At 51.8% G+C, this 13,292-nt stretch overlaps 2 protein-coding genes and 1 non-coding gene across 5 annotated transcripts; 1 reads left to right on the top strand and 2 right to left on the bottom strand.

Annotated features, from left to right (window-relative positions):
- Positions 1–197: 197 nt before the first annotated feature.
- Positions 198–8,221, top strand: NFKBIB (NFKB inhibitor beta). 3 transcript variants are annotated; one of them, XM_081516492.1, is made up of 6 exons: positions 198–481; positions 5,652–5,701; positions 5,783–6,116; positions 6,892–6,980; positions 7,071–7,337; positions 8,079–8,221. In XM_081516492.1, exons 1-6 carry the CDS (start codon positions 472–474, stop codon positions 8,172–8,174), a joined length of 846 nt encoding a protein of 281 aa, XP_081372618.1. In that variant the 5' UTR covers positions 198–471; the 3' UTR covers positions 8,175–8,221. The 3 variants fall into 3 exon arrangements, with proteins under 3 accessions (XP_081372618.1, XP_081372619.1, XP_081372616.1); XM_081516493.1 differs by having other exon boundaries at positions 5,596–5,701; positions 6,056–6,116; XM_081516490.1 differs by having other exon boundaries at positions 5,596–5,701.
- Positions 2,728–2,800, bottom strand: TRNAG-UCC (transfer RNA glycine (anticodon UCC)). The gene has a single exon. It is a non-coding gene; the product is annotated as a tRNA-Gly (tRNA).
- A 93-nt stretch (positions 8,222–8,314) lies between the features above and the next one.
- CCER2 (coiled-coil glutamate rich protein 2) lies at positions 8,315–13,077 on the bottom strand. Its single transcript, XM_081516480.1, has 5 exons — positions 10,693–13,077; positions 10,398–10,438; positions 10,158–10,245; positions 9,307–9,815; positions 8,315–8,654 (listed from the first exon to the last, which is right to left on the bottom strand). Exons 1-5 carry the CDS (start codon positions 10,763–10,765, stop codon positions 8,565–8,567), a joined length of 801 nt encoding a protein of 266 aa, XP_081372606.1. The 5' UTR covers positions 10,766–13,077; the 3' UTR covers positions 8,315–8,564.
- Between the last annotated feature and the right edge of the window lie 215 nt (positions 13,078–13,292).

The following is a 13,292-nucleotide window of genomic DNA, read 5'->3' as shown; positions in this document are numbered from 1 at the left end:
TCTGAGGTGAGAGGAGTCACGCGAGGGCCGGACTACGAATCCCAGAGTGCTTCGCGTCCGCAGCCATGTTGGTAAAGGGCGCGCGGAATGAGTGGGAAAGAGTAGAGAGTCGCAGCCCATCTGAATACTCTGATTGGTCATGGTATGGTATGAGGGCGGGACGTTTACTATTTAGCCGACTCTGATTGGATGAGCCCGGGGGGCGTGTTGGGGAATTCCCAGCAGGGCGGAAGCGCCAGAATTCCAGGCAGAGCCCAGCGACTGGCGGGCAGCCGCTGGGGTCCCCTGAGGCTTTGGGGGCTATGGCCGGGGTCGCGTGCTTGGGGAAAGTTGCGGACGCCGATGAATGGTGCGACAGCGGCCTGGGCTCTCTGGGTCCGGACGCGGCGGCCCCCGGAGGACCTGGGCTAGGCGCGGAGCTGGGCCCGGGGCTGTCGTGGGCGCCCCTCGTTTTCGGCTACGTCACTGAGGATGGCGACACGTGAGTGAATCTTAGCCTGCCACACTGGGCCTTAGGCTCCCACATCTGATTCCCTGTTAGTCTCTGATATTGATTTTCCAACCTCTTAATCCTAAATCTGTCTTCTAATGCTTACTCTGACCTCTAACCCTCAGGTCTAACCCTTGATAAAATCAGTTTCCAAGCTAGTTTTGATCATAACCCCTTCCTTTCTGAAACTCTGATCCTCAGAGTTTCACATCCATTGATTGATTCCACATTCAAAACTCAATTTGAGCTTCCTGACCCTGGGGTCAGGGACCTATCTTAAAACTATAACTCACAGGCTCCTTCTGACATCTCATCTCCTAATATGATATTTGATCCTTAGCTCCTAACTTAGGAGCTTTAAATTTTGATTTCCAAAATTAACATTTGGCTTTTGACTCTAAGATCCCACTTTCTGAGCACTGATCTTCAAATCCTACATTGAAAATGTAAACTCTATGACAGCAAGGATTCATCTGTTAAACAAGTATTTATCTAGCACCTACAACATTTCAGGCCCAGTTGTAGATGCTGGTGATAAGGCAGTGAAGAAAGCACAGCAGCTTGTGCCTTGTGGAGCTTACATTCTAGTGTGGGAGTCTATAAATGGAAGGGCAGACAGACGGACAGAAAGAAAGGAACGGTGGGAGGAACAAAAAAGAAAGAAAGAAGAAAAGAAAGAAACAAAAACCCGTATAGACACAAAGTAAGAAAGAGAAGGAGAGAAGAAACAGAGACAGAAAAATGAAAAAAAGAAAAATGGTATGTCAGAAGACAGTAATTTCTTTGGTGAAAAATAAAGCAGGAAAGAGTGAGACAAGTAGATTATCTGGGGAGAGCATTCCAGGTAGAAGGAACAACGTCATAAAGACCTAATTGAGGGAATGTACCTGGGGTTTTTGTGTGTTGTGTTTATTGCTGTAGCCCCAGTGATGGAACAGTGCTTGACCCATAGGAGGCACTCAAGAAACACTGATCTTCTCAGAGAACCAGTAAATGGTTTCATTTATTTTCTGTCTCTTTTTTTGCTTTCTGTTGTGTTTCTCTCTGTTTTGACTTTCGTTATTTACTTTCTTCTGCTTACTTTGGGTTTATTTTTGTTCTTTTTCTAGTTTCTTAAGGTGGAAGGTGAGTTCATTGATTTGAGGCCTTCCTATTTTTCTAATATAGGTTTCATGTAAATTTCCTGGAGTAGTGCTTTAGCTGTATCTCATCAATTCTAATGTGCTGTGCTTTCATTTCCACTTAATTCAGTATAGTTTCTGATTTCTCCTTTGATTTCTTCTTTGGCCAGTGGATTATTTAGGAGTATGTTATTTAGTTTCCAGATATTCCAAATACCTTCCTTTTATTGGTTTTTAGTTAAATTCTATCGTGTGTGCAGTTGAAAAGACTGTCCGTTATCTTGTTGTGGAGTGTAGTTCTCCAGCTGTCAGTTAGAGGTCGTATGGGTTTCTTTTCTAAAACTTTTATTTATTTGTTTTTGGCTGTGCTAAGTCTTTCTTGCTGCCCACGGACTTTCTCTAGTTCCGGTGAGCCAGGGCTCCTCTAGTTGCTATGTGAGGGCTTCTCATTTTGGTGGCTTCTCTTGTTGCGGAGCAGTGTCTCCAGGGCACAGGCTCAGTAGTTGCTGCACATTGGCTTAGTTTCCCCGAGGCATGTGGGATCTTCCCGGATCAAGGATTGAGCCTGTGTTCCCTCCCTTGGCAGGTGGATTCTTTAGGACTAGACCACCAGTAAGTCCTGTGTTGGTTTCTTTGGTTCTTCTCTTTTTCAGGTCTACTATATCCTTGCTGGTAATTTCTGTCTACTTGATCTATCAGTTATTGAGAGTGGGGTATTGAAATCTTCAATAATAATTGTGGATTTCCTTGTTGTTTTATCAGGTTTTCCTTCATGTGATTGGATGCTCTGTTATAAGGGGTGCAAATGTTTAGGTTTATTGTGTCCTCTTCCTGAATTGACCTCTTTATCATTGTGAAATAATCTTCACTATCCTGGGTAATAGTCCTTGCTCTGAAATCTACTCTTATTTTGAAAAACTTCTACTTTCTTTTGACTGACAGGTGTTAGCATGGTTTGTCTTTTCCCATCTTTTTATTCTTAACCTAGTTTTAAATTTATTTGTAAAGCTGTTACTTGTAGGCATCATATAGTTAGGCTTTGCTTTTCTTTTTTTAATGTTTTTTTTTTAATTTATTTGGCTGCATTGGCTCCTAGTTGCAGCATCCGGGATCTTGTTCCCTGACCAGGGATTGAACCCTGGCCCTCTGCATTGGAAGTGCAACGTCTTAACCACTGAACCATCGGGAAGACCCTAGGTTTTGCTTTTTCATCCAATCTGACAGCTTCTACCTTTTGTAAAATTTGTGTTTATTTAGTTGTTTATTTTTGGCTGCACTGTGTCTTTGTTGCTGCGCACAGGCTTTCTCTAGTTGTGGCGAGTGGGGTCTGCTCTCTAGTTGTGGCGTGCAGGCTTCTCATAGTGGTGGTTTCTCTTGTTGTGGAGCACAGGCTCTAGAGCACACGGGCAGTTGTGGCACCTGGCGTTAGTTGCCCCACAGCATGTGAAATCTTCCCAGACCAGGGATCAAACCCATGCCCCCTGACTGCCAATGCATTGGCAGGTGGATTCTTAACCACTAGACCACCAGGGAAGTCCAGTTTCTACCTTTTAATTGGAGTGTTTAGACTATTTGTATTTAATTATTGATATGGTTATGTCTATCATCTCGTTATTAGTTTTCTACTTGTCTCTCCTTTGTTTACCTTTTTTTCCTGCCTTTTGGAATGAACAAATTTTGTTCCATTGTATTTCTTTTGTCAGCTTGTTACCTTTTACTCATTAGTTTTTATTTTAGTGGTTGCTGTGAAAGATAGGTTGGCAAACTGGTCTCCAGGCAAAATCCAGCCAGCCGCCAGCGTTTGTATGGCTGTGAGCTAAGAATGGTTTTTTACATTTTTAACTGGTTGGAACAAAATCAAAAGAAGAACATTTCATGGCAAGTGAAAATTACACTAAATCCAAATTTTAGACTCCATAAAGTAAGTTCTGTTAGAATCCAGCCACGCCGCCCATTCATGTATCAATACATATCACCAGTGGTTGCTTTTGTTCCTAACAGCAGAGCTGAATAGTAATAGACAGACCATAGCATCCACTAAGCCTAAATTATTTATCTGGCCCTTTACAGAAAGTGTTTGCTGACTTCTGCTTTAGAGCTTATAGTGGCCCATGGGCTTAGTACACACTCCCCAACCAGGGATCGAACCTGTGTCCCATGCGTTGCGCGGCAGATTCTTAATCACTAGACTACCAGGGACGTCCCCACTTTAACTTTATTATGTGCCACTTTCAAGTGCTATTATGCTGCTTCTCATAACATAAAAGAAGCTTAGAATGATGTATTTCCATTTGTCTCTTCCTGGCCTTTAGTGTGTTGCTGTCATAGATTTCCTTTATCCATGTATTCTAAACTTCACCAGACATTGTTGTTCTTTTTGCTTAAACAGTCATTTCTTTTTAAAAACCTGTCAGAAGATAGGAGATTTACATATTGAGAAAGAAAAAATCTTATGTACTCACCCATATGGTGACTGTTTTCAGTGTCCTTTATTCTTTTGTTTTCCATATTTTTGTTTGATGTCATTTTCCTTTTTGCTCTCCAGTTTCCTTGGACATTTCTTGTGATGTGGGTCGGCTGGTGATGAGTTCCTTCAACTTTTGTGTAGTTGAAAGCATGTATTTTTGTCTCCGTCTTTGAAAAACATCTTGGCTGGGTTAAAGAATTCTAGGTTGACAGCCTGTCTTTGAGTACTTTAAGGAAGTGGCTCCGCTGTGTTCTCTTGCATTATTTGTGAAATCTGCTGTCATGCTTATTTTTATTCCTTAAGTACATTAAGGTATCTTTTCCTCTGACTGCTTTGAAGGTATTTATCTTTATTGTTGGTTTTGAACAGTTTCCATGTTGGGCTCTGGTGTGTGTGCGCGTATGCCAAGTCGCTTCCGTTTTGTGTCCGCCTCTTTGCGACCCTGTGGACCGTAGCCCACCAGGTTCCTCTGTCCATGGGATTCTCCAGGCAAGAACACTGGAGTGGGTTGCCATGCCCTCCTGCAGTGTATCTTCTGACCCAGGGATCAAACTTGTATCTCCTGCGACTCCTACATTGGCAGGCAGGTTCTTTACCGCTGAGCCACTGGGGAAGCCCCATGCTTACTTCAGTTACACATATATTGGGCTGCTTATATGCAGATATATCCCATGGCTCACTGATGTTCTTTCCATTTTTAAATATTTCTCTTTGTGTTTCATTCTGGACAGTTGCTATTGTGAAGTCCTGAAGTTTGCTAATCTGTTTTCTGCAATATGTAATCTGTTGTTAATGCCATCCAGCATATTTTTCATTTTAGGTGCTGTAGTGTTTTTGTTTTTTTTTTTAATATTTATTTATTTGCCTGCACCAAGTCTTAGTTGCAGCGTGTGGGATCTAGCTCCCTGATCAGCGATCGAACCCGAGCCCCCTGCATTGGGAGCACAGAGTCTTAGCCGCTGGACCACCAGGGAAGTCCCTGTGTCTGATTTTTTTGGTTGATTGGAGATGGGTGTGAAATCTGGTCCATGTTACTTCTTCTTGGGAGGAAGTGGAAGTCCTACTTAGTAAACACTGGCGATTTCCCTGGTGGTTCAGTGGTTAAGACTCCATGCTTCCCCTGCAGGGGGCGAGGATTCCATCCCCGATTAGGAACCTAAGATCCCATATGCCACACAGTGCAGCCAAAACCAAAAAATGAAATAAAAGACCAAAGAAACAAAAAGTACCAAACCAAACCAAAGCAAAACAGAAAAACCCATTGATTAAATAAATTTGCTGAATTAACTCTGACCTGACCCTCCCAGGTTCCTGACAGCTGGTTCTAGAATTGTGGGTCATGATGCTTCGCACAGTGGGTGCTCCATGTTTGTTGAAGGAATGAATGCAAGAGTGCTTGTCCTCATAAGAAGGGAAACAAACAACAACCCCCCCCACCAAAAAAAAAAAAAATAACCCAAGCAAACCATAAAAAGAATACTTGACCTCTGCCTTCTGACCCTGGTCCTTGTCTTCAGGGCACTGCACTTGGCGGTGATTCATCAGCATGAACCCTTCCTGGACTTCCTCCTAGGCTTTGCGGCTGGTACCGAGTACCTAGACCTGCAGAATGACCTGGGCCAGGTGAGCCGCCCGTGGACAGCGTAGGGCTTGGGGGCCAGGATTTTCAGTGTGACCCCTCACCCCTGCCTTCTGCTCCTGCAGACGGCCCTGCACCTGGCCGCCATCCTGGAGGAGGCATCCGCAGTAGAGAAGTTGTACGCAGCGGGCGCCAGTTTGCTGGTGGCGGAGCGTGGAGGCCACACGGCGCTGCACCTGGCTTGCCGCGTAGGGGCCCACGCCTGCGCTCGTGTGCTGCTCCAGCCTCGCCCCCAGCGCCCCAGGGGAGCCCCCAAAACCTACCTCGCTCAGGGCTCTGACCATACCCCTGACACCGACCACACCCCTATTGCCCTGTACTCTGATCCTGACGTGGAGAAAGAAGAGGATGAGAGTGAAGAGGACTGGAAACTGCAGCTGGAGGCTGAAAACTATGAGGGTGAGGGTCCCCAGTCACCACGAAGGGCCCAGGCTCCCAAGAAGAGCGAGGACACCTGGCTCTGGGCTCAGCTCTCCTGATGCAAAGCTTGGCTCCTTGGGAAATAATCCCAATAATAATAGTAATACTCAAGGGACCCAGGCATCAGGACCAAGGACGCCTGTTCAGCCCCAGGCTATTGAGAACCACAGGCCCCAGCCCATGTGGGACAAGGGAACTCAAAGGCCAGGCCCTCTGAAACTCTAGCGACTCAGGTTCCCAGAGGGATATCAGGGTTCAGGGACAGCCATCCTCAGCCAGACCTCATGGGAAAATAGATTCTGTCTACCCAGGGCCCCTGCATCGGAGTCTTAGCTCCCCCATCTCTAAGCCCAACTATTCAGTACTTGGGACCAGACTCCTACCACAGGTGGAAGGTCAGGACCCAGTGTTCAGGGCCCACCTCACCCCCCAAGGACATGGACCCAGGAATTTGGGGACCTGGTTCTTTGTGAAGTAAGACCAGAGACTCAGGTCCCCTGTCCAAAGCCCCTGGGCTTTTCACCCCTAGGCCCCAGACAACCCCACAATCCAGGCGTTGGCACTGCCAGCAAGTTCCAGATCACCTGAGACTTAAGGGATTTGGGATACAGGGCCTCTTTGATATACCCAGGAATGCAGAAGTCAGACCCCAAACTCCGTCAACCTCAGGTCACAAAACCCTCCCCCAAGATGATGGCATTGGGGGCCCAGTCCCCTCCCCTCCATCATCTGACATCGGTCACTCTGTCCCTAGGCCACACCCCACTCCACGTGGCTGTTATCCACAAAGACGCAGAGATGGTCCGACTGATCCAGGAGGCAGGAGCTGACCTCAACAAACCCGTGAGCCGCCCTACGGAGAAGGTGTGGCAGGGCGGGGGGTCATCCCCACGCGGGGCAGGGCCCCAGTGACCTCTCTGCTGCACCCCTCAGGAGCCTACGTGCGGCCGGAGCCCCCTGCACTTGGCCGTGGAGGCCCAAGCAGCCGATGTACTGGAGCTTCTCCTGAAGGCCGGTGCCGACCCCGCCGTCCGCATGTACGGTGGCCGCACCCCACTCGGCAGTGCCACGCTCCGGCCCAACGCCATCCTCGCCCGCCTCCTCCGTGCCCACGGAGCCCCTGAGCCCGAGGACGAGGACAAGCCTGGCCCCTGCAGCAGCAGCAGCGGCAGTAGCGACAGCGAGAGCGGGGATGAGGGCGTGAGTCAGGAGAGAGCGGGCAGCCCAGCTGGGGGGTCAGAGTGAAAGTGGGCTGGCGGAAGGGGGAGAAGAGATATTAGGCAGCTCACTGAGACCGACTGACGTTGGGGCTGCTCTGATTAGAGAGCTCAAGCAGCCGTGCAGGCGATATCAGGGGAGACCTGGACAGGGGTGGTGGGGAGAACTCGGGCACCGGTGGCTGGGAAGTGAAGGCAGCGGCAGAGGCAGAAGTCAGGCAGAGAGAGAGAAGACCTCGATCGTAGTGGTTGGTAAACACAGCAGAGGATGGCCGCGGGAGGAGTTTTTTTCGGGGAGCAAGACCGGGAGAACACAGGCTGCGGGAAGGTGACCTTGGGCAGCAGTGATTTGAACACTGGCAGCGGTGGGGAACGACCTTAGCCAGCGGTGAAGGGGCTTCATTGGAGAACTCAGGCAGCGAGACATGACTGTGGGCAGTGGTTGTCGCTGACTGGCGGGGGTTGAGGAATTTGGGTAAAGGCAGAGGGAAGTGGGGCAGAGGGGGCAGCTGTGGCGGCTGAAGGACTGGAGAGGCTGCAGGGCCGGGAGAACACAGGTGACCTTGAAAGTGGTGGTGAGAGAACTAGGAGCTGGAATTTGGACTTAGGAGCGGGGACCTCGGGCTTCGACGCAGCACCCGGTTCCCACGGGGGGTGGGAGAACTTGGGCAGCGGGCAAGGTGGCAGCTGCCTGAGCCCCTCTGCCTGGCCCCTCTGCCCCCAGGATGAATATGACGACATCGTAGTCCACAGTGGCCGGAGCCCCAACCAGCTACCTCCCACCCCAGCGTCAAAACCGCTCCCTGATGACCCCATCTGAGTTAACTGTTAATAGTTTCCAATTTAATAAAATGTCAGTTCGGACAACCAGTGGCTAGATCAGCGGTTGCCTTCCCAGTCCTCCAGGTCATTCCTGAGCCCCTGTCCCTCTAAAATCAAGTGTGACGCCATCAGCCTTGGTGGTTTTCTCTGTGCTTTATTCACTCGGGGTGGGGGGTTGGAGCAGGTTAGGGCATCTGGGCTGTGTCCTGAGTCAGTCGGAGCCCAGCCTCTCCACCCAGCTCAGACTTGGCTCTTCAGGCCTAGTTTCAAGGCACACCCTTCTCCCCACTCCTGCTGGTTGGGGAGCAGGGTGGGGTGACAGGTTGGGGATCAACAGTACTAAGCCATATAGGGTGTGTGGGGAAGGAGGAGGACGTGAGGTCAGGGGTCAGCCCCCCCTCCTGAGCTCCTCTCGCAGCATCTCCTTCGCCTTCTTCAGCTCATCGCTCATGTGCTCCAGCAGCTCCACATCATGCCCCTGGCGGCAACAGAAGCGGGGTCTCAGCACCCACCTTCAAAGGCAGGCCACCTCAGTGGTTGTCCACAAATGTGGTCCAGGTCAGTTCACACAGTGGCGACCAGCAGCGGTCTCCCTGGTCATCATGGACTATGATGGTGACCCCGCTGGTTGACCCTGGAAGAGTCACGTTGGCTAACATGGCTAAGTGGTGAGGCCCACGGTGTCTGCCATAGCCAGTGCGGCGGACAGAGGACTAGCAAAGGCGCTCAGCTTGGATCCCATGACCCATTTGTGAGGTGACGGCCATTTCTGTCACTGCCGTTGATCATGGTGACAGCTCTACTTTCCACGACCCACCAGTGGTGTCCACCTATGACCCAGTGAACTGGGCACGACTGCTATTTTCATGGTGGCCAACACACTGGTCACAGACTAGCAATAGTAGCTAACTCTGGTGCTTCTGAGCAATGAGGGTGGCTTCTTGGTTACTGTAATGGAAGTAGGTATGGAAGCCCTCCTGGTCAGGTGAAGGCCCCACTTAGATGTGGCTACCTAGTCCTTGTACCAGTCCTACAGCCCATTCATGGTGGATGTTTCAGTTTGTGGCTACTTGGTAGGATGTCCACTGACATCTGGTCTACCCTGCTCCTCCATTGCCGCCTCCACTCACCTTCCTGTCTGAAGCCTCTTCCTTCTCCTCCTGCTGGGGCTCGGCTTCTGGCTGGCGGAGGTGGTGGCGGTCCTCATGTCTCTCTCCACCCGCCTCGACCCCCTGCCACAGGCTGCGACCCTCGCCCAGCACCTGCACTCCCTTCTCCTCTGCCTCGAACTGGGCTGTCTCCTCATCACTGGCCTGCTCTGCCACCCATTTCTGGGGGCCCCTGCTGCCCTCCAGACGCTTCTTCCACAGGCCCTCCAAGGTCTCCACGGACCCCCTCTTTTCTTCCTCTTCCTCCTCTTCGTGGTCCTCCTGGTGGAGCCGGCTGTGGAGCTGCTCACGGACAGCCTGTTCCTGCACCTCGGACTTGTGGGTCCTTTCTGCTGCCTCCTCCTCCTCTTCCTCGTCCCTCACCTCCTGGCTGGACCTTGTCTTCCCAGCCTCTGGCTTTTTAGAATCCCCAACCAGTAGGCCGTTCTCTTCAGTGGACTGACAGCCATAGGACTCTGTCTCACATATTTCTGATGGAAAGAGGGAATGTTCTCTGTGCAGTTAATCAGGAGACAGACCTAGAGGAGTTCCGGGGGGTGTGGTGCCCGAGGTCCCCCAGGTGACAGCCCAGACCTGGGAGAGGAGGGTCAGTAGTGGGAGACACTCTGCCCCCATCCTGTACCCTTGCAGGGAGCCCCAAGGGTGGGGCTTTGGGCCAGGCTCCTTCAGTCTGGACAAGCTTAACGGTGCCATGCCAGTCCAGACAGTGGCTCTGGGATGAGAAGAGGACACCACTGCCTCTAGGCAGCCCTGGGCAGACCCCTGGTGGGGCAGGGGCTCCTAAGAGGAACTGGGGCCTGAGCCCTCCTTACCTCTGTGGAGGAGAGCCAGGCAGGGGCCTCGCCTGGCCTGGCCGAGCATCAGCACTTCTGTGACCACCTCTGCTAGACAGCGCGTCAGCTGGGGGTGAAGGGTGAAGGGTCAGAGGGGAGGTTGAGGGCAGGGCAGATGGGGAGAATGAGAGCATAGGAGGGTTGGAAGGGAGACGAAGATGGTGGAGGGGGCTGGGGTCCCAGGGAGATGAGGTGGGATGAAAGGGCCACAGTCCTTACCTCCTCCTTGGAGGGTCTGGGTGCCGGGGGAGCTGCGGAGGCTGTGGGGGAAGGAGGTGGGTGCTGGGCTCGGACCCTGGGCAGTGTCCCTGGTGCTGATTCCAGCTCCGAGGTCATCCCAGTACCCACAAGTCCACTCCCGCAGCCCACCTGCCAGGGGCACTAGCTCTACTTGGAAGCTCAGCCGAGGAAAGCTCTAGTCTGGCACCGCTGAGCGCACTGTCCCCATCCCCGGTCACCTGAATCCCTGCTCCCCCGGCTGGCTGCTGAGGTTGCCCTGATCTCTGGCACTCACCAGCCCCCAGCAGTAACGCCAGCAGAGCAGGCAGCAACAGCAAGAGCAGCATGGTGGACCCTCGGGGCTGCATGGTGGGGCGTCCAGACCAAGGTCCTTGGTGCTGTGCGGCCAGGGTGGCAGCTCCTTATAACCCACGCCTGCCCTCCCCCGTTGTGGCCCCCACAGGGGAGGAAGTGATGTCACCACTTCCCCCTCCCCGCCTGAGGCAGGGCAACAGCTGTGGGGCGGAGAGAGACCTGTCTGAGACCCTCAATTATTCATGGGGGCTCACTGCCCTGCACCCTCCTCTCCAGCTTCTGGCCATGAATGCCTGCTTGGAGGGTGGGGGCTTCTCTTCCTAGATAAACAGGGTCTGACTGGGGCTTCCCTGGTGGCTCAGAAGGTAAATAATCTAACTGCAGTGCAGGAGACCCAGGTTCAATCCCTGGGTCAGGAAGATCCCCTGGAGAAGGGATTGGCTACTTACTTCAGTATTCTTGCCTGGAGAATCCCATGGACAGAGACAGGCTACAGCCCACCCACAGGATTGCAAAGAAGTGGACACGACTGAGGTGACTTAGCACAATAGCATCATAAGCTTAAGGCCCCACTGGGAGGTGGGACCTGCTCTGAATCCAGAGGCAACCACTTGCAGACCTCAGGCAACGCCTTGCCTTCCTTGGCCTGTATTCTCCTCTGGAAAACAGGTCTCATAAATCTACTTCCTCAGAGTTATAACTGGACTCTACCTGAGTCCCAGCTCCTCCGCTACCAGCAGTGCAGCCCTGGGACAACTGCTTGGATGCAAGACCTGTTACTCACTTGTGAAATGGGGCTGGTGACAACCTATTCCACAGCCTGATGGGAAAGATTAAATAAAGTAATGCACATACATATTAGCTTGGGTGGTGCCTGGCATGGAGAACTACAAAGGCCTGAGCTCCTTCATCCCAGTAATTTTTATTGGACACACAATGTCCAGTCCTCTTCCAGATCCTGGGGCTACAACAGAGAATGAGGCTACAGGCAAACCTCCCTGGCCTCTTGGAGTGGACATTTGAGAAGGGGAAGACAGACAACACTTAAGGAAGGAGGAGGGACTTCCGTGGTGGTCCAGCGGTTAAGAATCCGCCTTGCAATGCAGGGGACACAGATTTGGTCCCTGGTCGGGGAACTAAGGTCCCACATGCCCTGGGGCCAACCAAGCCTTCGAGGCAACTTCTGAAGCCCACTCGCCCCACAGCTAGGGAATCCGCGCACCACAATGAAAGATCCTGCATGCTGAAAGTAAGATTGATGCTGCAACTAAGACCAGAGGCTGCTGAATTAAAAAAAATCTGCCTTCTAATGTTCCAATGCAAAGGACATGGGTTTGATTACTGATCAGGGAACTAAGATCCTACATGCCATGGGGCAACTGAACCCTTGTGCTCTGGAGCCTGCATACCACACCTAGGAAGAAGCCTCCGCACTCCAACCAAGACCCGACACAGTCAAAAAATATGTAAAAAAAAAAAAAAAGAAAAGGCAAGGAGGAAATGGCTGTGGTGCATCACAGGAGCACGGCAGCTAGAAGCTGGAGTTTTACTTTGGCCAGGCTGGTCAGGGGAGCCCTCTCCGAGGAGGTGACATTTGGGCTAAGGCCTGAGGGATAAAATGCAGGCAATCGCACAAGATTTAGGGGAAGGATAGCTAGGATAGGAAAGAGTCTAGCAAGTGCAGAAGCCTGAGTTGGGACTGAGTCAGAGAGGACAGCCAGCCAGGGTGGGGGGCTGGCCAGAGCACAGCAGGGAAGAGGCCGGCAGAAGGCGAAGGTGGAAGCAGTTCTCAGGGGTCCCGGGGACCACAGTGACAACCTGTCCTCCCCCCCAGGGAGATGGAGCCACAGAGAACTCTGAGCAGGGAGGCACGTGACCTGACACAGCTGCCCACAGGGTCCCTCTGGCTTTGCGTGGGGGGACAGGAAGCAAGAAGAGGCTGCTCCGATTCTCCAAATGGGAGATAAGGATGGACAGGACAGGGGACGAGACAGCAAAGGCAGGATCTGGGAATATTTTTTTTTTTTAAGATTTATTTATTTTTGGCTACACTGGGTCTTCGTTGCTGCGTACAGGCTTTCTCTGGTTGCAGAGTACAGGGTCTAGGCGCGCAGGCTCAGTGGTTGCAGTTCTTGGGCCCCAGAGCTCGGGCTCAGTAGTTGTGGAGTACAGGCTTAGTTGCTCCACGGCATGTGGGATCTTCCCAGACCAGGGATCGAACTCGTGTCCTCTGCATTGGCAAGTGGATTCTTAACCACTGGGCAACCAGAGACCCCCTGGAAATATTTTGAAGGAGGAGCTGCCAGGGTTTGCTGAAAGATGGGATGTGGATGTGAGAATAGTTGAGGATGACTTGAAGTGCTGCAGTTGGAGGAGCTGCGAAAGCAGTTCCAGGTACGGAAATGGGGGCTCCAAGTGGGGGAGTGGGTTCTGGATTCACTGAGTTCAGGCTGCTTCCCGCCCCACCTGGGGCTGGGGACTGAGGCAGAAGGTTGGGTGTGAGGTGCCACTTATCCCAGGGTCAGAGGAGAGGCCTCAGCAACCTCTTGGTTCCCTCAGTGACCCCCAGGCTACCCTCTA

Source organism: Giraffa tippelskirchi, chromosome 7, assembly GCF_054371585.1.
Source record: "Giraffa tippelskirchi isolate mGirTip1 chromosome 7, T2T-mGirTip1v1.2.pri, whole genome shotgun sequence".
NCBI lineage: Eukaryota > Metazoa > Chordata > Mammalia > Artiodactyla > Giraffidae > Giraffa > Giraffa tippelskirchi.
Note: the sequence above shows the minus strand (reverse complement) of the source record. Positions and strands in the feature narration are given on the sequence as shown.

Coding starts and splice junctions, on each gene's coding strand:
- NFKBIB (XM_081516490.1), top strand. CDS start 303: ATGGCCGGGGTCGCGTGCTTGGGGAAAGTTGCGGACGCCGATGAATGG. Junction 6,117..6,891: donor GGAGGCTGAAAACTATGAGG/GTGAGGGTCCCC, acceptor CTCTGTCCCTAG/GCCACACCCCACTCCACGTG. Junction 7,338..8,078: donor GCGAGAGCGGGGATGAGGGC/GTGAGTCAGGAG, acceptor CTCTGCCCCCAG/GATGAATATGACGACATCGT.
- CCER2 (XM_081516480.1), bottom strand. CDS start 10,765: ATGCAGCCCCGAGGGTCCACCATGCTGCTCTTGCTGTTGCTGCCTGCT. Junction 10,246..10,397: donor CCAGACCCTCCAAGGAGGAG/GTAAGGACTGTG, acceptor CTTCACCCCCAG/CTGACGCGCTGTCTAGCAGA. Junction 8,655..9,306: donor AAGAGGCTTCAGACAGGAAG/GTGAGTGGAGGC, acceptor TGTTGCCGCCAG/GGGCATGATGTGGAGCTGCT.